The sequence below is a fragment of the Stegostoma tigrinum genome, chromosome 4 (genome assembly GCF_030684315.1).
Source record: "Stegostoma tigrinum isolate sSteTig4 chromosome 4, sSteTig4.hap1, whole genome shotgun sequence".
NCBI lineage: Eukaryota > Metazoa > Chordata > Chondrichthyes > Orectolobiformes > Stegostomatidae > Stegostoma > Stegostoma tigrinum.
The window spans coordinates 69,579,831-69,605,253 of record NC_081357.1 but is presented as its reverse complement, the minus strand read 5'-3'; the positions used below and the strand labels follow the sequence as shown (position 1 = coordinate 69,605,253).

Genomic DNA, 25,423 nt, shown 5'->3' with positions numbered 1-25,423 from the left:
GCATCACAATGTCATATTATCACCTGGAATATCTGTTAAAATTATCCCAATCTCCTGTCACACATTTGGCAAAATTATTAAAAATGATTACTTAATTTATTTAAACAGAAAGAAGTCATTGAACCCAGTGTGTCTGCATTGACTCTTCAAGAGCTACAGAGCTAGCCCCAAACTCTGTCCTTTCCCAGTGCTCCTTCAATTTAATTCCTCATTTCATTCTTAACCAACTGTCTTTTATAAACCTGGATTGGATGCTGGGAGGTGCTGACATAACAGGACTCCGGGGGAACACTGATTCAGTTCTGACCTTGACTTGGCTCCCTAAGGATCTCAATAGGCCCCAGGGGAGGTATCCTGCCTAACACCACTCCTGCTGCTCACAAAACTTCAGCTAGGTAGGGGGAAGGCCATGCCTTGGATTGTATGTGTGCCCCCCCAACCAACCCCGGCCAAGTTTCCAACCTGTCACGAAGCATAAAATTCAGAACACTGATTCATCTCCAGAAACCACATCCTTCCAAGTCATTAGACTGCTGATGTGTACAATCCCAAAAACTGACAGAGAAACAACCATTCCAATCAACAGTTCTTGATGGTACTTATCGTCCATGAGTCTTAATCCCACTTGTCTGTCCATTATTTGGTTTTACCTGTCCAACATATTGACATGGTCTCTGCTTCAATAAGTAACTCCAGTAGTGAATTGGTAAACACAACATGAGCACTTGTGAAGCTTTTTGGTTTATTTAAATCGCACTTCATCTCATAACTTTTGATTTGATTTATTATTGTCACATGCACCCAAGCACAGTGAAAAGTTTTGTTTTGTGTGCAGTACAAACATTGCCGTGAGTAAAGTGTGTCACATCAAATCTACTATAATTCATCTCTTAAAAAAAGTTAAATTAATTTACATACGAACACATCCTCCTTCTTGAAAGTGGTAGAAGCCAAGAGCACATCGATCACATTTCTGCCCTGCCACTCCAGGCTGACATCTGCACTGGCCTTTATCATCACAGTCGAATGATTTTGATCCAAATGAATTGCAATTACAGGGAATACAGCCCCTTGAAGAATGCAGGTAATAAGTTTCACTCTAAAAAATGTAAGTAAATGGTTGTCAAGGATCTAACGTAAATTGAGCCAAAAGGTACAACAAAATGTGGTTCATTACAGGCACAGACCTCTCACTAAAGGAATAAATCACAATTAAGTCACAAACCTCTGAATTCAAAATACAGTAAATCAATAAGTCTATATTTTCAGAATTACACATTTATTTATACCACAAAAGAAATCATAGCACACAAAACAATTGCAGATATTCGTGAACAAATGTGTTTATCACTTGTTGGCCCATTGCTGTAACAAAAGCATTAACATATTTATTTTTAATGCCATCATGATAAACACAAAACACTTTTTATTTTAATTCAGTTAGTATGGTTGAATGAGGCATGAGATGAATGTAAGAACCAATATAACCAACATGCTTAAATACAAATATATGTTATTGTCCCAAGTCATTTCTCATGGTGAATCAAAGAAGACACAATTTTATAAGATTAACAGCACTGCGTCATTCATGGAGCAAAGTATTATTCTGCTTCTGAAGATGATGACTATGCTAAATGCAATCAAATTTAATTATTTTCAACTTAATATTAAATTAGATCAAAGTTTCATTGCTATTCAGGTCAAACGTTCTTCACCATTTCTTAAAGTATGATTGCATTAGAAGTTATAAATTTCTGGTTCCTGTGTATTTTCAATTGCTTAGGGACTTATCCTTGCTTTGCAAATATCTATTTCTTCTGTTTGCTTTATTATATTAAAATTTGGCACAATGGTGCATGACCTGAAAAAATGTATTAAAATAATTTTTTTCATGATGACTGGATGTCTTTGAAGTGCCTTCTTGTCACTGTTGCAATTTGGGAAACATGGCAGCCAGTTTGTGTTCAGCAAATTCCCACAAACAGGAGGGTGATACTGACCGGATTATCCTAGTGTGTGTGTGTGGCTGATTGAGGGATACATAATGATCAGAACACCAAGTTAACTACCCTCCTCCTATTTCCTCAAATAATACCATAAGATCTCACTCAGCCACATGAGCACATAGAAGGGGCCTTAAATGCACAATGCATCTGAAAAATAATGCCTTCAAGTAATGTCAGGCTGCCTCAGTATAACACTATAATGTCATGCTTCATTTTTAAACACAAGCTTCAGAGTGGGACTTAGACCCAGAACCTTGGTGTTACCAACACAGCCACAGCTTACAATAAAATGCTATAAAATACAATGTTTTTACACCCTTCATGATTTTATAAACCTCTATAAGGTCATCCCTTGGCCTCCAATGCGCCTGAGAAAATAGCCCCAGCCTGTTCAGCCTCTTTCTATAGCTCAAATACTCCAATCCTGGCAATATTCTTGTAAATCTTTTCCAAACCTTTTCAAGTTTCACAACATCCTTCTTACAGCAGGGAAACCAAAATTACACGTTATATTCCAAAGGTGGCCTAATCAGTGTCCTGTAAAGCTGCAACATGCCCTCTTAACTCCTATAGTCAATGTACTGTCTAATAAAGGCAAGCATACCAAATGCCTTATATCAAAGTGTGGAGCTAGATGAACACAGACAGCATCTTAGGAGCACAAAAGCTGACGTTTCGGGCCTAGACACTTCAAATGCCTTCTTCACTATCCTACTGACTTGAAACTTCACTTTGACTCCAATATTTTTTGTTCCCATACAATCCTTGCATGCTTTCAGTCATAATGCTTCATTCAAATTTTCATGTCTTCAGAGGACCAAAGCATGGTTTATCATTAGAAGATATATATATACGTGTACATGCATACATATGCCGTTATAATACATATGGAGCAGTATTTAATTCAGGTAGGAGTGGGGTGGGGTGGACAATGTTGATAGTAGCTGTAGGTCTGGGAGCTAAGCCAGAGGAGGCAGAAACATTTTATGACTCTTTGACTCAATTACAGATGAAGAAGATCAAGGATGAAATTCCTTCCGAGAGACCGAATACCAGAATCTCGATATCAAGAAATCTTTTCCTGCATTGCCCCTCAAGCCTTAACTGGCAACTTTAGAACTTCAAGCGGCAACTAGATCTCATTTAAGCTCCAACTCACCTTATTTATACACCACCTTCAATTTTTCACTATTTTCCCAATGTATTAGATGACACAAATTCTCATCATGCGAATCAGAGCAGGTACTCAGCAACTGCAGCTTGCTGATGGTGTGCCCCGGCCATCGTAAAACTACTGTTCCAAAACCTGTCATCATATGTGATATTGGAGTTTTGCAAGGTGAAGTGATGACAGGCATTGAGAGAACATGATTCATGTTGAGAGTTGCAATCCATGAGCCTTGCTCTTGGGTGTTTGGAATGGCAGAGTTGTGAGTATTATGTAGTAAAGAGAAGAGGCATCACCTTTCTTTGTGGAGTGCAGAATATCACTGACCATCCTGAACTGAACCCAGAACACAGCACTGACCTGGGCTGCAATTTGGGTCCAGGGTGGGTTGGTCTGGTGTCATGGTCTTCTGGGGCTCTATGTGAGAAAAAAAATTGCTGTCTTCTCCATTATCTCATCTCCCACAACCTCCGCAAATTAGGGAGTGAGCTTTCCCTTTCTCTGTGTTGTCATGAATGTGGACGCTCTGAGATGACAGAGTGAGGACCAGTCCTGGCTTGGAAAGCTGGAAGTGATGTGTAACTGTGCTTTAAATAGGATGCCAGAGATGGGAATGCCAGAAGATCGCTGCGGTATCATGTACTTTGCCCCTCCAGCCACATAATTAGTCAAGAAAGGCACCAAACAACCCAGTTGTTTGTGGTAATAAAGCAAAGAATGGAAGACTATGTGAGAAGAGTCACTTCCAGTCATGGTGGACTGGGAACCATGAACCCCACACCATAAACACTACAAGTGAAAATGAATAAGCTCTGTCCCAAGTCTTGGACAATTTTCTAAACATTGGAAGCAATGCTTTACAAAACCATCCAAACATTATTTTTAACAACAGCCACTAGAATAAAATAGTCAAAACACAACAGCAGCACAAAAGGATGAGCACTGTCAAATGAAGAGAAATGTGATAAAGATGTGAGGTTATTGTGCATTACTCTGCTCAGCACTAAGCTGTATGCAGTTTAACAAAAACGTACTTACAATGCTGCTGCAATGTATTCTGATATATTCTGTTCTAGTTTCAAAAATAAGATGTCTTCCTAATCCATAGGGATTGAGGTGAATTCCTTCTGCTCTACCTTTCTGGGTTCTGAGAAAGCCAACAAATTGAACGCACAATCCACAGATTCTGCCTAATGTCCAGTGGATGGTGTTTGGAGGGACAGGTAGATGAGTTGGTGGGGTTTTGTGCACCCTCCCTGATGTTTCGATATTGCCGGCATCTGTTCGTGACAAAGTGTGTCTATAGTTTAGGCTCTAATTCTCAAATGAACTTCCTCCACTTTGGTCAGTCAGAAATCAGGAATGTCGATGGGTTAGCAGGAATATCTGACCTCTTCATGGATGCTCTGAGGACATACCTAACATATTTCCGTTTCCTGAGGTAGTCTATGTATGGGCTCAAAATGCTGCCCTCGTTCAACACCCACTGGTTGCAAAAGAATACAGCAAACAAATTATTAGATTTGATTCTTCACATAGAAATATACACAGATGTAGTGGCCTGGCATCCAGCTGGAAAACTGGGGGAGCATGCCTCCACTTGGGCAGGTTATCCTGTAGCAATTAAGGAAACAATGGGCCATTAACTGATTCAGTGCAATATTTCCAGCACAGTCTAGAGGAAGCCAATCAGAATGGCTCCATCAATGGAGTTGGATGAGACGTTAACCTGGGGTCTTTGCCAGGGATCAAACTGAAAGATGTATTGAAGGGTGTGAGGTCCAGGTAATGGAGAGCTTCGCATTGGGGAGCACTTGGTGGAGGTGCAGTTCCATAGGAATTGACCTTCATTTGGACATAGGACGAGTCTGAAGTTGTTGTTGGGTCCACCTCCATTCGCAGGTAAAACACCTGCTGGTGGGGTGGGGTGGGGTGGAAGTGGTGATAGATATAAGACCGCTGCCATGATACTCGATTTTGCATTGACCCACTACCTTCTCTTACCAAGTCGAAGGTACCCCCTTTGAGTTCTTGAATTGCAACTTTTGAGTTCTGTTACTTTACCGATCATCAAACTGACTAATCATTGTCCAAATGGAATGTTGGGTTTATACTTTACACAAAGCATTTAATGGTTAGACCAAATAGACTCAGGGCAAAGGATGATTAAGTTTAGAAATTAATGGAATGAATGTAGTTGCAATGTCATAGTCTGGAAATAAATGTGGTACATTTGATGCGTTAAAATGAGATGTTATATTAGTACACTGTAGGGAAAAGTAAAGTAAACTTTGGAATATGCATTGTACTATACATATGTTCTCATCATAGTTGAATTATCCCTATTTGTATCTGGGAAGTCTTCTCAATTTTAACCTAATGGATCAATTGATAAATAAAACATTGTAATTTGATTGGCATTTCAATCTAATAATTTTCAACTCTGTATCAGGATTCAACCAAGAGTACTGCAGACTAATTCAATTCACACCATGCAAAACCACTAATTTTCAAGCATGCAATCAGCAAAAACTTGAAATATTCAAATTCTCATCAGTAGTGACTCCAAGCAAAAGAAAAATTGCAGAAATTATGCAAATGAAAATACATTTATTGCTTCTGCACCTTCTTATGGAGTAACACATGACATGGGGTTGGAAAATTTCCTGTATAGCTAAAAACATTACTTTTACTGAGGAAATAATACATTAAATGATTCTTTTATCTTTAAAAGCGTGAAATTCTGCATCAGATCCTTGGCTACCATTCGTAATGGAGCAAAATGCAAAAAGAATAATGGGCTCCGAACAACAGAATTTTTTTGTTTTTCATTGGGATGTGGACATCACAGAGATCCAACACTAACTGTTCATTTTAACTGCCCTGAAGAAAGTGGCATTGATCTGCCTTCTTGAATTCATACAATCTTGGGTGTCGGAGCATCCACTGTGCTGTGAAGAAGGCAAGTCCAGGATTTGGACCATTATCCTGAAGGAATGGTGATATATTTCAGAATGGTTTGTGACTTGGAGGGAAACTTGCAGAATGTGATTATCCTTATCCTTCCAGGTTAGTAAATGTTATGGGTTTGGAAGGTGCTTCCAATGAAGCCTTGGTGGGTTACTGCAGTACATCTTGTAGATGGTGCACCAGTGATGGCGGAAATCAATCTTGCCATTCGTGAATATGGTACCAATCAACTGAGTTGCTCTGTCCCAAATGGTGCCAAGCTTCTTGAACATTATTGGAGTTGTACCCATCCAGGCAAGTAGACAGCATTCTATTATAGTCTTGATCTATACTTTGTAGGTGCGCATTGAGGAGACAGGAGGAGGTGAATAATTCCCTATAGAATCCCAGTTTCTGATCTGCTCTTGCAACTACTATATTTATATTACTGGTCCACTACAATTTCTGGTGAATAGTAATCCTGCAGGGTTTTCTGTAGTTGAGGATTCGGCTATCATCATGCCATCGAAGTTCAAAGATAGATTCTCTTATATTCATCATAAAATTTTTCATCATTAGAATCATTTCTGTAACAAATGTTTTCATGTCAACAGAAGTGATTGTAAAATATATATATAATCTGGAGCTTAGCTCATTATTTCTTCTGATGATGCTCAGAAAGAATACTCATGAAAGAGACTTTGGTCAATGAAGCACTTCACAATTCATGTGATTCCCTACAACCACTGCGGAGAAAATTAGATAGTTCAAGTCTTAGCTATTATTGTAATTGTTAATCATAATTCTATTTTAAGACACAGACTAGATTAAGCTTAACACATCCACCACCTTCTTGGCCGTAACACTGAGGCGTTTTGAAGCCTGGATACCATTTGCCTGATGGAAACTGGGTAACCTGTTTGTTATTTTGTTAGTGATGGCCAAGTAAGATATAAACCAGGTTTCAAGAATCAAACTGGGAGAACTGCGGATGCTAAAAATCAGGAACCAAAACAGAAGTTGTTGGAAAAACTCAGCAGGTCTGGTAGCATCTGTGAAAAAAGGACAGAGTTAAATTTCGGGTCCAGTGACCCTTCCTCAGAAGTTCTCAGGAAAGGTCACTTGACACGCAACGCTAACTCTGATTTTTTTCTCCACAGATGCTGCCAGGCTTGCTGAGCTTTTCCAGCTGAATGTCCAGTCAGCACTGAAGAGCATTAGATGATCTTAGAAATGGTTGATAACAAGGTGTAGAGCTGGATGAACACAGCAGACCAAGCAGCATCAGAGGAGCAGGAAAGCTGATGTTTCAGGTCCAGACCCTTCCTCTGAAATTTTTCTGAATTCTGAAGAAGGGTCTAGACCCAAAACGTCAGCTTTCCTGCTCCTCTGATGTTGCTTGGTCTGCTGCGTTCATCCACCTCTACACCTTATTATCTCAGATTCTCTAGCATCAGCAGTTCCTACTATCCCTAGAAATGGTTGCTTGTTCAGCTCTTTCTGACCCCACCAGGAATTTTAAAGAAAAACATTCCAGAGCTATTTTCTTAAAGGTCTCCATTGGTCCCTTTAAGGATCCTAGCCCAGGTGGTGGCAATTCAAATATATTAACAAACATTATTTTTCAGGTTGTTGTAACTCTGTTTATATCCAGCTGGGGGCTCAGAAAATCAATCCTGTTGAGGAAGAATGTGACCCAGAGGCAGGAATGGTCCAATCTCTGCTCAACAAAGCCTTGTGCAATCATGTTTCAAACATCACATCCTGGCTCTTTCCACTCCAAAAGTTTTGAATGTACTCTCACAGGTAGCAGCATTGTGTTCTTTTTTGAACACAATTTTAATTGGAATTTCTTCTACTTCTCTTGAGAATGATTTATTTTACTAATGACTGCATTTGTTCTTTATTCTGATGTTGAAAACTATCATCTTAATTTAATACCACTATTTTCCTCTGGAGCTTTCAGTGTGTGATGATTGGTAATGGTACTATCAAAAATCATTTCTGTGACCATTTACAAGAGCTTTCTTTTTATTCAGATGCTCATTCTGAAATATTGCTAACAATGAACAGGAAATTACTGAAAAATTATTGAAATAATGGAACACAATTTTGTGAGGCAATTTTCATTCATCATTTCATACTAAACATTGACTTTAAATTTACTGACACAGCAGAACCTGCAATGCAATTTATTTTAAAGGAAAACAATGTAAATTTTTTGCTAAATGTCTACTTTATGTGTTCCGTTGCGTTTACAAGAGTGCAAGGAACAGTTGAAATATTGTACTCAGAGTCAGCAACAAGCACATACTGATCAGGTTTGTACAGGTATGAACTTGCAGATTAAGCCTCAACCTCTTAATCATGGAACTGCATGGAACTCAAAAAAATGTCCTCCACCATAATAGCAGCATTTTCTATTTATAAAGCAGCCTACCAGGTACTGTAAGTACTGCAACTTTCTGCCAAATTCTGCACTGTTTTATGCTTGGCACCGTGCCTGATAGAAATTGGGCTCGGCCTGTCCCAGCTTGTTTAATACAGTACACTATTGCCAGCAATGGACAGAAAACATTCACTATATCTATTTGGTTTGGATTTAAATGTAGATTTAAAACCTTCAATGTTGTATTGCTCCATAAAAATGTGCAATTGCAAGAATATTTCAAAAATATTACATGTCTCTCAAAAGGGAAATGCAATTGCTTTTCTTAATCCACTTGTAGACAAGTATGAAGGCAGACACAGCACACAGGCATCATGCACTTTTACCCCTCTGGCAGAGGCTGTGGCAGGCTTGTATGCACCCCGTGGACAGCCACCAATGCCTGTTGCCCACCATCGTCGACGTTGGTTTTGAACTGGTTTCGCCATCTCTGAACCCTCATCGTATTGCTGTTCATGGAGCTGCCTGCTGAGAGTGCAGTGCTTCCCCAAGAAACCTGGTTTACAGATACATGTCCCTGTTTGGTCACAACGGAGTGACATGGAACCGATGGAACTGCACAGGCATGGCATGCAAACCTTCTTTTCATGATCCCACCAGCAGTTGGGCTTTAAATACACAGAACAATACAAAAAAGAAAACACAAGATGAAAGCATAAGCACATGACCAAACAAGTATGAATAATTTTCAAAAAGAAACAAAGACCTGTGGATGTTGCAAGTCAGAAACAAAAACAGAAACTGCTGGGAAAACACAGCAGGCCTGCCAGCATCTGTGGAGAGGAAGCAAAGTTAATGTTTCCATTGAAGCTCTGAAGAAGCATCACTGGGCCCGAAAGATTAAATCTGCTTTCTCTCCACAGATGCTGCCAGACCTACTGAGTTTTTCCTGTAATTTCTACGTAAACTTTCAATACTCTGCCAATCTACTATGAGGTGAGCAAAGACATGTTAAGCTCTTATACTAAAAGAAACAGAATTAAATGGAACTTTGAACATATTTCAAGTTATTCAAAAATTACAGTATTAAAACCTCAGTATTGATTGATTTCTTTCGATTTTTTTTTCAATTGTTTTAGTCCCACAGATTAAAGAAAGAGCTTCCATTTCTACAGCGCTGTTAACAACCTCAAGACATCTCAATGCACTTTACAGCCAATGAAGGATTGCCACTGTTGTAATGTTGGAAATGTACTGCAACCCAGCCTTGATTAAGGTGCAAGAACAAACAACCTTCCAGTCGCCTGGGAATGCTGCTCTGAAATGGTGGAGGTGGATTTGCTGTCACCATCCCACTAGGGTAAGGACCTACAGGGTTTGCATGGTTAGTACGGTAGAGGAAAACCTCCTGCTAGTCGAAGGAGAAGATGCTCTAGCCTTAAACAAGATGTAATTTATTATGTTGACATTGTTAAAGTACCTAGATTATAGATCTTACACTTTGAGATTTTAACTAGTTCTCTCAATAAGCCTATATGACTTCACCATAGTAGGTGGTGTTTAAGACACTCCACAGTATTAGAACATAGAACATAGAACAATACAGCACAGAACAGGCCCATCGGCCCTCGATGTTGTGCCGACCTGTGAACTAATCTAAGCCCCTTCCCCTACACTATTCCATCATCATCCATATGCTTATCCAAGGACTGTTTAAATGCCCCTAATGTGGCTGAGTTGACTACATTGGCAGACAGGGCATTCCACGCCCTTACCACTCTCTGACATCTGTATTAAGCCTTGCCCTTATACAGCAAGTGGTATGGAGGGTGAGATAGTGATGCTTCCTCTGGCGAACTTCTCATTTCAACTTTATTGCCAAAAAAACTGAGACCATCGAACTTTCTATAAAGGTAGGAAAATGAAGGACAAATAATCGTTATAAAGCTGTAATTCTGCACCTCGTGGAAATAGGCAGTATGCGTATGTATGTGGGTATAGATGCTTGTGATGTTTGGTCTGGCAAAAAGAGAAGAAAACAACTCTACTATTTAGAACAATCCGATTCTTAGATGTAATCTTATAGACGAGTATTGCCCTCTAACTGATACAATCATGATGATCCCATGATCAGATGGGGAGTAGTGATCAAACAGAGTGTACGCCATTGGGATTACTACGTTGTTTCCTAAGTTTGAATAAGCTCTCTTCAAGCATAATTTCCTCAGTCAGAGTTTTATGTCACTGAACTTTTGTCACAGTTTATTTAAAAACACTGCTTTTCTAAATGTTATTTTCAAATTTTAATCAGAAACTTGTCGTTTCAATCTTAAATTCATTACCAGCTATCAGGAAAACATCGACACATTGCATTTTTGAAAAATAATTTAATTCACAGCACTATTTATTCCAAATTTGTAACTCCTAACTTAAGGCTTCCTCAAGAAAATAAACTATTGGTTTATAAGTTGTGAAAGGTAAAGAATGTAGAAAACATCAAAGTTCAATTTATCTAAATCAATAATGATACTCAAATATAAAATGAAACAGAGACATTGATTTACCTATTTATATGAGATTACTCATCACCTGGCAGTATTATGTTGGAGCTATATCACACTTTGGTTAGGCCACAATTACAGTACTGTGTATGCTTCTGGCCAACACACCATAGGAAGGATGTGATTGCACTGGACGAGGTGGACAGCAGATTCACCAGGATATTCCTGGGTTCAGCTTTGAAGAGAAGTGGGATTAGCTCGGATTTTGTCTTCTTGGGAGCTGAGAAGGTTAAAGGGGGGTACCTATATAAAATTATGAGGAGCACGGGCAGAGTGGACAGAAAGCAACTGTTCGTGTAGCAGAAAAGTCAATAACAAGGAGGAACACTTTCAAGGTGAAAGGTGAGGTTTAGAGGGGATTTAAGGAAAGTTTTTTCTCCTATACAGAGAGTGAATGGGAATCTGGAATGCACTGCCTGAGAGGGTAGTAGAGGCAGATGGCCTCACAGCCTTTAAAAAGTATTTGGATGAGCACCTGAAGTGTCATAACATTCAAAACTATGGGTCAAGTGCTGGAAAGTGGGACTGGTGTGGATTTAGAGCCTTTTTGTCAGTTCAGGCTCTGAGAGCCAAAGGCCTTCTTCTGTATTACATGATTCTGTGATTTACATGCGATCTCAGAAAAACTATTTAAATGTATGATGTACTATAGTTGAGTATAAAATGGAGCATGGTTGAGAGTTATATAGAGGTTAGTATACTTTTCTAATCATTACATAATATCAATGCAGTTTTAACACGGATTAATTTCTGATTTTAATCACAAATTAAAACTACAATGCTTAAATGAGGCTTGACACTATTTCCACATTCAGCAGAGCCAAACCTGACAGCATGGTCTCCTGCAGGGGAAACAGGACATGGGATTATAGGCAGCAACAAATGCAACAGAACAGTGTGTGTGTGTACCAATGTAAAGTTACAACTTTGGGTCCTAGATCTTGATTTAATTTAAACTCAATTATTTGATACAATCAGAAGGTTCCTGTATGACTTAATTTAAGTGTTGCGGGGTAAGTGTAAATGTATATGAACTTGCCAAGTAATAGATAACTATTGTTATGTTGAACTGTTAAAGATATTTCAAAACTCCATTGTGTAATGTTATCACATAAATGCATAATGTATTTGTCAAGTTGCTTGCTCTGTTAATTTACTGGCAATTTTAACAATCCATTTGAATTGTGTTCAAACTGCATGAAAAGTAATTTCAATAATGCTATAAAGAGTTCACAACAGTGGACAAGATTCCGGTACTTAAATCAGGCACCCATTGCCACCACTCTGTGGCGCCCTGGCTGCAGTATGCACAGTTAAATGGGACTACTGTGCGTGAATTGAAGGTTTTAGCTGGTCTGAACGTCATGAGAAGTGGTCTGTGGGGCCACCAGATGTGAGACTGTAAACTTGAAAATAAACTGACCAGTTCATAGGATATCCTTTAAATGTGGGTTCTGATTTCACCATTCACAAAGTCAAAACGTCTTTTTTCTTTCAAATTAGTCATCGATTTACAATGCATATAGTGTTGGAACAGTGAAGAAACTTCCAGCCTCCCAATATCATGGATTTTGAAACTGTAAAATCTGCTCCTTACAAGTCACATGGAAAACCCTCCTGCGCTGCTGTTACCTGGCATATTTGAGTTCTGACAGATTGTTTTTTGTCAATCTAATAAATCTGTTACTAACATTCCACAGACAGATGTGGATTTTCATTCTGTTACTTTAATTCTATCCTCAGAGGAAAACATACCTTTTAATTTACTCTCTGTAGACAGAATTGTGTTATAAGAAATGTCAAATACATTTTTGCATAAATGTTTGAATTTCTAGAAGCCATACCTACCAAACAATGATCGCATTGTCTTCCTGCAACGTTGTGTTTACACTGGCACTGTCCAGTCTGCTTGTCACAGAGCTCAGCAATGGACCCATTGACATGACAGTCACAGGCTTCAAAAAAACAAAATAGACATTATTACAAATTAATCTAAACTCATTAGGTTGAAGTTAAATAAAATCACGTTTCATATGTTTATGAACATATCGATGTTCAAGTGATATCACACAGAAGCTTCTAAGTTGTGTCTGGCAGAAGGTCTCTTGAACTTGTGTACTAAAGAGAAGAACAAGAAAGAAATTACTTTTCAATGAAAAGCATGATGACCTTGTGTTATAACCTTAGTGTCAATGTGAAGTGGTTCTGGACATGGAGTAAATCTCACTGATTAGTTCAGCTGTCTGGCATCTGCAAACTCTAAAAGAAAAACTGTGAGAAAACCTTTGATATCATGTGCATGAGGAGTCATGTACAACATATGCAACTTCATTCTTTGTTTGCAAGAGTAAGACCAGCATGGTAACACCTGTGAACAAACTGGGTGAAATTGTGACAATTGGGGTGATTTTGTGTGGAGTGCATATCAGGCAGATCATGTGCGCAGCAAGCACTGGTGGGCTTCAAGGAATCAGAATGGTATCCATGTCATTTTTACGACCAGGTCTGATTTTCCTTCATTTTGTGAATTATTCAATGTGAAACCAATTGGGAGGGCAGGTTATCCAGTAGGGCAATTACTACTTAAAGCCATTGAGCATCATCTTAAGGAGGTGATTTTTACAATGTTGAAAATGAGCCAGCAAACATGCACAGCAACAGGCAAAATTATTTTTGACAGGACACCTGGGTTTTCTGATGCAGCAATGGAGATGCCAATTGAACAAGTAGTTTGCAGAATGCAGGTACTGTCTTCAGTGCAAGACCAGGTGTGCAGGAAAGAATCAGCATAATTTTAAATATGTTGCCTGGTCTCCCATAAATAGTTTCAACTGGGCTTCACAACAAGTGAAAAATAAGTTCAGTTGTGAAAACTCAGATTTTAAAAGTTTGGCTGTATTGAACCTCCACTGTTCAAGACAAAAATAGTCAAAATACCATGATCACAGTATTTTTTTTTGCCAAAAGCCTTCTTTGTCCAGGGGAGTCTGGCAGAACTGATTCCAAAACAAAGCTTTTGTGTCTGCTACACACAAATCAAGAAATCAGGTTGTGATAGTTGGAGGTAAAGGATGATCCATGGTGTCTAATCCAACCAGTTCTTTTTGCCAATTATGACTGGTCTCCCTGCTATAGGAAAAATGTTATGAAACCTGAAAGTGTTCAGAAAAGACTTACACAGGTGTTGCCAGGGTTGGAGGGTTTGAGCTACAGGGATAGGCTAAATAGGCTGGGGCTATTTTCCCTGAAGTGTTGGAGGGTCAGGGGTGATCTTACAGAAGTTTATAAAACCACAAGGGGCATGGATTGGGTGACTAGTCAAGGTCTCTTCCTCAGGGTGAACGAGTCTAAAACTAGACGATATAGGGGTAAGGTGAGAGGAGAAAGATTTAAAAGGGACCTAAGGGGTAACATGTTCATGTCGAGGGTGGTGCATGTATGGAATGATCTGCAAGATGAAGCAGTGAAAACTGGTGCAGTTACTACATCTAAAAGGCATCTAGATGGGTATATGAATAGGACGGGTTTACAAGCATTTTAGCCAAATATTAACAAATGGGATTAGATTAATTTAGGATATCTCATCAGCACGGATGTGTTCAACTGAAGGGCCTCTTTCTTTTCTGTACATCTCTAAGTCTCTTAAACGGATATTGAGGAACAAAAACACCTCTGAAAATGTACTTATCATTTAGTCCATTAATACTCTTACTTAATATTACAGTTTGGACAGAGAATCTGTTGAAGACATTAGATAGCAGGGCTATAGGGCAAATATGTCACTGAGAATTTGTTTTCTTTAATTGTTCAAGTCTGGAATATTAACAACTGAGTTATGAGTGTCTCAGTACAACTAACAATGTGTCAAAGTACTGCTTAGTTTCCATTCAGTTACAAAATACAACTGTCTACTGTTAGACCTTGAATGCTTTTACTACTTGTAGGATATGAATCTTAAATTTGCAGAGCCATCCAATCATAATTATTGTCTGGATTCAGCTAAATTGACAAGAGAAGACAGATTTTACAGGCTGGGGGGTAAGCTTTGAAAAAAATCATACGTCTCAATCATGATGCAAAACACAAAAATTATTTCCTCATACTGAAGTCATAGAGTTATACAGCAAAGGAGCAGACCCTTCAGTCAAAATTGTCCATGCCGACCAGATATCCTAAAATGATTTAGTCCCAATTTCCAGCGTTTGGCCCATATCCCTCTAAACCCTTCCTATTCATATACCCATCCAGATGCCTTTTAAATGTTGTAATTGTACCAGCCTCCACCACTTCCTCTGGCAGCTCATTCCATACACAAACCATCTCTGCATGAAAATGTTGCCCTTCAGGTCCCTTTTAAATCTTTTCCCTGTTACCTTAAACCTATGCCTCACCCCATCCATGCTGCTCATCATTTTATAAACCTCTACAAAGATTACCCCTCAGTCTCCAACGCTCCAGGGAAGAAAAGCTCCCAGCTATTCAGCTCCTCCCTATAACTTAAACCCTCCAACTCCAGCAACATCATGTAAACCTTTTCTGAAGCCTTTCAAGTTTTAGAACAGTCCCTGTCCCTAACCTAGGAACATATTAAGGCTTATATATTATCCAAGTTTTCTTACAGTAAATAGCAAGATATTTCTATTAGTACTTATGTGACCATATAGTTGGGTAAATGTCAGCCACCCAATTTCAATACTAAAAATGGTACAATCTAGGTAATTAGTTGTAAGATTTAAAAATATTAAAATATCTGCATTTGTGAATATGTTATTGTGACCTCAAGATTTTTCAAATTACTTTCTAATTGATAAATCATATCCAAAATGCATTATTGTTTAATAATGTATCTTGAATTGTGACAACAGTTTTTAATCAAAACTATTATGGTTAAGTAGAAGCAACAATAATGAAAAATGCATTGATCATTTCTTGCTTTGGTGCCGTCAAGGATTTACTAATGAATCTGACAATTCTAAATGGTTCATCAGAAGGAAGTATGACATGTTGTAAGCAAAGTTACAGTCGACTCCTGTGCGCACAGACTTATTTCGCCCCTATCTTAATAACATGAATTTCTTCCAGCCTGTGTTTTCAATAGTTGACAGAATAACATAATCAAAAGGAGACATGAGGCAATTTTCATAGCACTTTTAATGTTCACATTCCTACTGTAATTAAAAATATAATAAAGACATTTTCATTCAAACAGCTGTGAATCCTGCTGAGATTTGAATACAATGGAGTTCTAGATAGTCAAAGCACAGCAAAGGGACAGAAAATTAGCAATTTGGTTGCTGTTGTTTGGTTTCTTTTGTGGATTTCTTTTTGCAATTGACAGCTCTTTGAATTCCCTAATAATAGAAGGATGAGCACAAATGATAAACTAGATTGGTTGTGTGCTCTGGCTTAAAGATAGCTTTGGAAATGTCAGGCAAATAATAGCGAAAGAACACGTGGATCCCACTGTTCATTTTATATCATGCTGATTTATCAGCATACAATAACACAAAAGATACCAGCACAGACACATTCTTTATTTTGTTTTTTTTCGCCCATGGTGGCAGCGGCAAATGATCTCTTCCAGGTGCAAGCTTATAAATGGCACCAATCGTCAACTCAGATGGTCTGATGATTTAAAAAGATTGGCCTAGCTGTGTTGAATTATTGTTGCAAATGCACTACATTTGAAAGTGACAAATAAACAGACCAGAGCTCCAGCACCACATGCTCAGGATAGCGAATGAGGTGCAGCAGCCCATAACACAGTTGATTGGGATCTGAAAAACCGGTCCAGGATGAGAATGACATGTACTGAGCTCAAGTTTAGTCAATTCATAAAACATTTAAACAAAAATACCATGTCAGTTAATCTTTGAAGCTCCTTTGCATTCCGTTCCAGTTAATAAGTTAAATTTCAGTTTCTGACACAACACTGATTTGACTTCAAAGCAATGTATTATAGACAAAGGTAAATAAGGAAGTGTTTAGCAGCCCTGAGAGAGTGCATCATAATTGTGATCTATTACTTTTGCACTTTAAAAATGGCAACTGGATCAGGGAAGCATTTTAAAATAGATAAGTATTTATCAAAATTACCATACATCTACCTAGATCTTTTTCCATTGGAAGAAGAGGTTTGCGAACTGAAAGAAGCAAGTGGTTTCAACATGTTAATAAAATGTGAGGCTGGATGAACACAGCAGGCCAAGCAGCATCTCAGGAGCACAAAAGCTGACGTTTCGGGCCTAGACCCTTCATCAGAGAGGGCGATGGGGTGAGGGTTCTGGAATAAATAGGGAGAGAGGGGGAGGTGGGCCGAAGATGGAGAGAAAAGAAGATAGGTGGAGAGGAGAGTATAGGTGGGGAGGTGGGGAAGGGATAGGTCAGTCCAGGGAAGACGGACAGGTCAAGGAGGTGGGATGAGGTTAGTAGGTAGATGGGGGTGCGGCTTGGGGGGGGGAGGAAGGGATGGGTGAGAGGAAGAACAGGTTAGGGAGGCAGAGGCAGGTTGGACTGGTTTTGGCATGCAGTGAGTGGAGGGGAAGAGCTGGGCTGGTTGTGTGGTGCAGTGGGGGGAGGGGTCGAACTGGGCTGGTTTAGGGGTGCGGTGGGGGAAGGGGAGATTTTGAAACTGGTGAAGTCCACATTGATACCATTAGGCTGCAGGGTTCCCAGGTGGAATATGAGTTGCTGTTCCTGCAACCTTCGGGTGGCATCATTGTGGCACTGCAGGAGGCCCATGATGGACATGTCATCTAAAGAATGGGAGGGGGAGCGGAAATGGTTTGCGACTGGGAGGTGCAGTTGTTTGTTGCGAACTGAGCGGAAGTGTTCTGCAAAGCGGTCCCCAAGCCTCCGCTTGGTTTCCCCAATGTAGAGGGAGCCACACCGGGTACAGTGGATGCAGTATACCACATTGGCAGATGTGCAGGTGAACCTCTGCTTAATGTGGAAAGTCATCTTGGGGCCTGGGATAGGGGTGAGGGAGGAGGTGTGGGGGCAAGTGTAGCATTTCCTGCGGTTGCAGGGGAAGGTGCCGGGTGTGGTGGGGTTGAAGGGCAGTGTGGAGCGAACAAGGGAGTCACGGAGAGAGTGGTCTCTCCGGAAAGCAGACAGGGGTGGGGATGGAAAAATGTCTTGGGTGGTGGGGTCGGATTGTAGATGGCGGAAGTGTCGGAGGATGATGTGTTGTATCCGGAGGTTGGTGGGGTGGTGTGTGAGAACGAGGGGGATCCTCTCTGGGCGGTTGTGGCGGGGGCGGGGTGTGAGGGATGTGTTGCGGGAAATACGGGAGACGCGGTCAAGAGCGTTCTCGATCACTGTGGGGGGAAGGTTGCGGTCCTTGAAGAACTTGGACATCTGGGATGTGCGGGAGTGGAATGTCTTATCCTGGGAGCAGATGCGGCGGAGGCGGAGGAATTGGGAATAGGGGATGGAAATTTTGCAGGAGGGTGGGTGGGAGGAGGTGTATTCTAGATAGCTGTGGGAGTCGGTGGGCTTGAAATGGACATCAGTTACAAGCTGGCTGCCTGAGATGGAGACTGAGAGGTCCAGGAAGGTGAGGGATGTGCTGGAGATGGCCCAGGTGAACTGAAGGTTGGGGTGGAAGGTGTTGGTGAAGTGGATGAACTGTTCAAACTCCTCTGGGGAGCAAGAGGCGGCGCCGATACAGTCATCAATGTACCAGAGGAAGAGGTGGGGTTTGGGGCCTTTGTAGGTGCGGAAGAGGGACTGTTCCACGTAACCTACAAAGAGGCAGGCATAGCTGGGGCCCATGCGGGTGCCCATGGCCACCCTCTTAGTCTGTAGGAAGTGGGAGGAGTCAAAAGAGAAGTTGTTGAGGGTGAGGACGAGTTCGGGTAGGTGGATGAGGGTGTCGGTGGAGGGGGACTGGTCGGGCCTGCGGGACAGGAAGAAGCGGAGGGCCTTGAGGCCATCTGCATGCGGAATGCAGGTGTATAGGGACTGGACGTCCATGGTGAAGATGAGGTGTTGGGGGCCAGGGAATTGGAAGTCCTGGAGGAGGTGGAGGGCGTGGGTGGTGTCACGGACGTAGATAGGGAGTTCCTGGACCAAAGGGGAGAAAATGGAGTCCAGATAGGTGGAGATGAGTTCGGTGGGGCAGGAGCAGGCTGAGACGATGGGTCGACCAGGGCAGGCAGGTTTGTGGATTTCAACATGTAATGGCTGCGCTTTTTAAAACAGAGCTAACAAGTCATTTGCATTGTGGATGGAGACACTTTATGCTGTTAGAAGTCACCATTTAATGGCTAATTCTTGCTCTTTCTCATTGTTGTCAAAGTCCACAAGGTTGACTTACAAATCTTTGCTCATGTTTGAAAACCTTTCCTGCTGCAAGTGCACTTTGAGTAATTCTGATATGCTCTTTTTGAATTGATGTTCCCAATTGTAATCATAAACATTGTAAAATTATAGACAACTAAAGGCCAATTCTGGATGCTTCAATACTCATCACTCTGATTTTATTTTGCCACTGGTTCTTATGACTGAAACAATTAAAATTTTAAAAAACCCAGTCCAATTTAAACGGCGGCTAGAACTATTATACTCATCGAAATTGGGAGCAGAAGTAGACCATTTGGTCCTTCAAGCCTGCTCTGCCATTCAATAAAATCTTGGCTGATCTGAACATGTTTCAAATTCCACATTCCTGACAAACCCCAATAACCTTTGATTCCCTTACCAACCAAGAAGCCATCCACCGCTAACTTAAAATTGCACTGCCACTCTCACTTCTTCCACCTCACTAGCCACACGTTTACACTACGAGCCATAAAATGATGGAGAATAAATGGGCCTCCTCCAGTTTAACAAATGAGAAATCCATCACATGTGTCCCTCCTGGTTCATGCAGGATTTAACACTGTAAAAGCATGAAGGTGGAGATGATCTTGTTTCTAACTTTATGCAGCCATATTTTGTTTTAAGCTCAAAATTATACATTCAAAACTATTTCCAGTTACCACCTGTCCAAAGAAACAGTTATTTTAACATGTCATATTTAAGAAACTAATACCAAATCAAGGATGAAACATACTTACGCCGGCAAATCCGGGCTACAACAGCATCTCCAAAGAAACCGTCAGCACATTGATCACAGAACTGACCAGAAATTCCCTCAATACAATGTAAACATTCTCCTGTCAAAGAATTGCAGCTGCCAGGCACAGACAGATCAAGGTTACCATTGCATTGGCAGGGCTGGCATAATCCACCCACTTTGTTAGGCCGTCCAAAAAAGCCTTCAGAACACCTGGTTAACAAAAGCAAAATTCAAAATTAATTTTCTGGATATAATCATATTCCTTCCCTGTAATGCATTCCTGAAAATTGGACTGAAATGGTTTCATAGTCTCCTCAGTATAAGTTGCAGATATCAAATTTAAAAACAGACATCACCGCAAAGTTTAGCAGGTCTGGCAGCATCTGTAAAGAAAAATCACAGCTAACGTTTTGGGTCCAGTGACCCTTCCTCGGAATGGGACGTCGGACTCAGGCAATGGTCGACAAAGTGAAATGAATCTATGCCTATTCCTGTAATGCTGGTTGGTCAGCATATCTAGCCAACTGATGTCGCAGGAGTAAGAAATGGGAAAGGAATTGGAGACTGACAATGAAGAAATATCAAACTCACAGGCATCAGCTCAGATACTGACTTTAGAGGCAAGCTCAGAAGCAGGTTTGCACGTAGTGAGAGACTAGACATGAATAGCCTACAGCCACAGGCGGGAACAGGATAAGGCAAATGTTAATTTACTGGACGAGGGGGATCGTGGCAGCGAGCACCTCCTGAGTGAAACAGAGGCACTGTGCACAAACTGGTCATTGCTGAGGTTGAGATTGGAAAAATACTCCCCGTTGTCTCTGAGATAATGGGAACTGCAGATGCTGGAGAATCCAAGATAATAAAATGTGAGGCTGAATGAACACAGCAGGCCAAGCAGCATCTCAGGAGCACAAAAGCTGACGTTTCGGGCCTAGACCCTTCATCAGAGAGGGCGATGGGGTGAGGGTTCCGGAATAAATAGGGAGAGAGGGGGAGGCGGACCGAAGATGGAGAGAAAAGAAGATAGGTGGAGAGGACAGTATAGGTGGGGAGGTGGGGAGGGGATAGGTCAGTCCAGGGAAGACGGACAGGTCAAGGAGGTGGGATGAGGTTAGTAGGTAGATGGGGGTGCGGCTTGGCAGGGGAGGAAGGGATGGGTGAGAGGAAGAACAGGTTAGGGAGGCAGAGACAGGCTGGGCTGGTTTTGGGATGCAGTGGGTGGAGGGGAAGGGCTGGGCTGGTTGTGTGGTGCAGTGGGGGGAGGGGACGAACTGGGCTGGTTTTGGGATGCGGTGGGGGAAGGGGAGATTTTGAAGCTTGTGAAGTCTACATTGATAGCATTGGGCTGCAGGGTTCCCAAGCGGAATATGAGTTGCTGTTCCTGCAACCTTCGGGTGGCATCATTGTGGTACTGCAGGAGGCCCATGATGGACATGTCATCTAAAGAATGGGAGGGGGAGTGGAAATGGTGTGGCTTCCTCTACATTGGGGAAACCAAGCGGAGGCTTGGGGACCGCTTTGCAGAACACCTCCACTCGGTTCGCAATAAACAACTGCACCTCCCAGTCACAAACCATTTCCACTCCCCCTCCCATTCTTTAGATGACATGTCCATCATGGGCCTCCTGCAGTACCACAATGATGCCACCCGAAGGTTGCAGGAACAGCAACTCATATTCCGCTTGGGAACCCTGCAGCCCAATGGTATCAATGTGGACTTTACAAGCTTCCAAATCTCCCCTTCCCCCACCGCATCCCAAAACCAGCCCAGTTCGCCCCCTCCCCCCACTGCACCACACAACCAGCCCAGCTCTTCCCCTCCACCCACTGCATCCCAAAACCAGTCCAACCTGTCTCTGCCTCCCTAACCTGTTCTTCCTCTCACCCATCCCTTCCTCCCATCCCAAGCCGCACCTCCATCTCCTACCTACTAACCTCATCCCACCTCCTTGACCCGTCCGTCTTCCCTGGACTGACCTATCCCCTCCCCACCTCCCCACCTATACTTTCCTCTCCAACTATCTTCTTTTCTCTCCATCTTCGGTCCGCCTCCCCCTCTCTCCCTATTTATTCCAGAACCCTCACCCCATCCCCCTCTCTGATGAAGGGTCTAGGCCCGAAATGTCAGCTTTTGTGCTTCTGAGATGCTGCTGGGCCTGCTGTGTTCATCCAGCCTCACATTTCATTACCCTGTTGTCTCTGGGATGATATGACCTCCTGCAGAAAGCACTCTCGCCATTCATCCCTCACAGTCTTGTCCACCAACCATGCCTATCATATTGCAGGCCAAAGGAGTCAGAAACTAATCCACACATTCCTTCTGCACAAACACTTGAAGTTAGAACCAAGACCTGTGCCATACTTCTACTTGTGGATGTAGACAACTTTAAAAGCAGTACAAACCTTAAACACTTCTACTGACGTGTCAATAAAAATCAATCAACAACTAACTGGGAGTCATTGAAGGTATTTAAATAGAGCACTCGGTCCTTCCCGCTGCTGAACAGAGGTTCAGCTTGGTAGGTGCTAGTTGGAGCATTAAGGTCAACAAAAACACCACTAGCATCGAATCACCATTACGTTCTGACAACAGCGTTTACTTCTAAACCACATTCTCTTTACTCATTACTAAACTAAGTTCTAAAACTGTAAACAGCACCCATATCATTAAAAACACATCACAACGTAACTTCAATTTGTGCTATCTTAATCGTAAACATGAAATCCAGCATGACATTCAAACTCTATTCCATTAACCTATGTTTCACAGATTTCAGCCTGTGATTTTTTTAATCTGCACAAGTGAATTTTTTTTTCCTTTGTAATACTTGATGCACTACTTGTGAGTTGTGAAACAATGATTATTTAAGATATAACTATGGCCATTTGTCTACTGTTAGTTGCTAACAGCTTGTAAAGTTTTGTAAAGTTAACAAGAGTAAGATCCAAAATCTAGCTTACTTGGTAGTGCATGAAATGCTTAAAGGTAACTCAGTCAATGGTGTAACTTTTTTTTCTCATTTCACACTTTATTACATTCTTGTTCCAAATACCACACAAATTTCCACATCTCATCAACAACCAGAATGACTGGAGACTTAAGTGTGAATAGTAGAACAAATATCACCTGCAATGAACTTGGGTGGAGCAATTAAGGGCCAAAATAATTTTCTCATTGAGATGTGAGTATTCTGTTCAATTAAGTCAACCAAGAGTAGAATGTCTCAAGCCACATTCCGACAGAATCAGTCACTGGGAAACAGGCCCTTTGGTCCAAATCGTCCAGCCAACCAGATATCGTAAAGTGTACAGAATTAGTTTGTACTAATTAAGCAAGTACGTGAATTCCTCCCTGAGTTTTTGTAGCATCCTGTTGTATCATAATGCACAGTGAAATGATGGAATAATTCAATCCAAGACAGCTCTGGCATAAAATCAAAATCAAAACTCTGTAACAGTAGGGTGCCAGAAAGTGGAAGTAAAAACAGAAGATGCTGGAAACACTGAGGAAGTCAGGCATTTGTTTTTCTGCACAGCTGCTGCCTGATCTGCAAGTGTTTGCTGGGTTTTCCCTTTTTACTTCTGAATTAAAGTAACACTTTGTGACCTTCTCAAGCTCAAACTAGTTTGCTCTAAATACTGAAATACTGAATGCATTCTGTATACTTGCAAAAGAAAACAGCCACAGGATGGTGTCTAAGACATTAGGTAATCGTTTGACAAACTCACTCAGGAAATTTGGTTCAAGGGCTATTCTAATGGTGTGAGATGTAGTTACAAGAAAATTGTTACGATTTAGATATGAAAGAAAATTCTCTTTCTTCCAATTACAGTAATTACTTACACATGGCACCGTATATCCATCATGACACTGCAACAACTCTTTACATTTAGCCAGCAATGAATCTGACTCCATGTCTTAGATAATGCATTGATAAATTAAGTCTAATATGAGCAGGACTTTGCATGCTTCATCTTCCATCTTTCTTCAACACTGCACAAATGAATGTTTAAATGCAGAATATGGTGTGACTATGTGATGGTGCTCTGAGGTTATGCCAAACCCATTTAATCATCTGTATATATCTGTAATAGTCTGGCCATTGGAACTGAGGCAAAAAAGCTTGAGGCAAAAATGTTTATTCTTGTCATAGGCTTCATATTACAAAGCCATTACTGCAAATAGCCTCTGCATTAGGCATTGTAAGTAAATGCTGCTCACAGTGGGTGACGTTAAAATGCATTGTTCAAGCAAGATAAAGGTCATTTTGCCCTAAATTTCATACAAGGTTCCATACAGGTGGGAGTGAATCAAAATATCTGCGCCCAATGTCTCTCATCTAAGTAGTTGGATAACACTTTTTATGATGTGCAATTTTTTATGCTGATCAGTCTGGCTACAGGCATGAATGCAGCTCATGAATGCTTTAAATGTTTGGGTGAGGCTAGGCCCACTGAGCTCCATACCTTAATAAATGGTAATAAATATGGCAGAGGGACATTGTTGGAGTCATTAAAAAATTCTGCCTTTTTACTGTGAGCATTACTTTTATGAATTAGACATCTTGCATGCTTTAATTTACCTCTTTATTTACAGAATTAAAGATTTTGTTTACTTGTCAAAATCCTTATTAATTATTTAGAAGTGTTGCTTAAAAAAATGCAAGTTGGCCTAGCCAGCATTTCTGCCCAGCCCAAACTGACCTGTAGAACGTGTCAATGATCTGCCCAATTGAACGATTACGGCCCACTGCTCCTATGGAGGGAGTTCCAGGATTGTGAGTCAGTGACAATGAAAGGATGGTAACACGGTTCCAAGTTAGGATGGTGTGTGGTTTAGAAGGAAATGTTCAGGAGGTAGATGTGCTATCTTTGATCTTCTAAGTTCATGCCACTAAAATGCTGATCTTGTTCAGGTTCTGGCCAATTTAACAGTAAATTTGTTGATATGAAGGGGGATTTCAGTGATAGCAATGCCATTGAATGTCAGTAGTGAGATAGTTGGATTCTGACTTGTTCAAGGTGGTCTTTGCCTGGCATTTGTGTCAAGTAAATGTTACTTATTGACCCCAGCCTGAATACTGTCCAGGTTTTGCTGCACTTGGACGTGGACAGCTTCAGTACACGAGCAGTCCTCAGGAATATTGCTGAATACTGCTCGTCAATGATTGCACATTCTCATTTCCGACTTTATAATGGAGGGAAGGTGATTGATGAAGCATCTGAAGATGGCTCGGCCTAGGACACTATCCCCCTACTTTACTCATGCAGTAATGTCCTGGA

At 41.0% G+C, this 25,423-nt stretch overlaps 1 protein-coding gene across 3 annotated transcripts in view; it reads right to left on the bottom strand.

The window, feature by feature from the left end:
* Window positions 1-25,423, bottom strand: part of lama2 (laminin, alpha 2) — a 372,371-nt gene that overhangs the window by 140,981 nt on the left and 205,967 nt on the right. For 2 of the 3 annotated variants that reach the window (XM_059645398.1, XM_059645399.1), the window contains exons 19-22: window positions 20,136-20,347; window positions 12,922-13,028; window positions 8,899-9,180; window positions 919-1,099 (exon numbers count right to left, since the gene is read on the bottom strand). In XM_059645398.1, the coding sequence (XP_059501381.1) occupies window positions 919-1,099; window positions 8,899-9,180; window positions 12,922-13,028; window positions 20,136-20,347 (782 nt within the window). The remainder of the gene's footprint in view (window positions 1-918; window positions 1,100-8,898; window positions 9,181-12,921; window positions 13,029-20,135; window positions 20,348-25,423) is intronic. The other variant, XM_059645400.1, reaches the window with a different exon arrangement.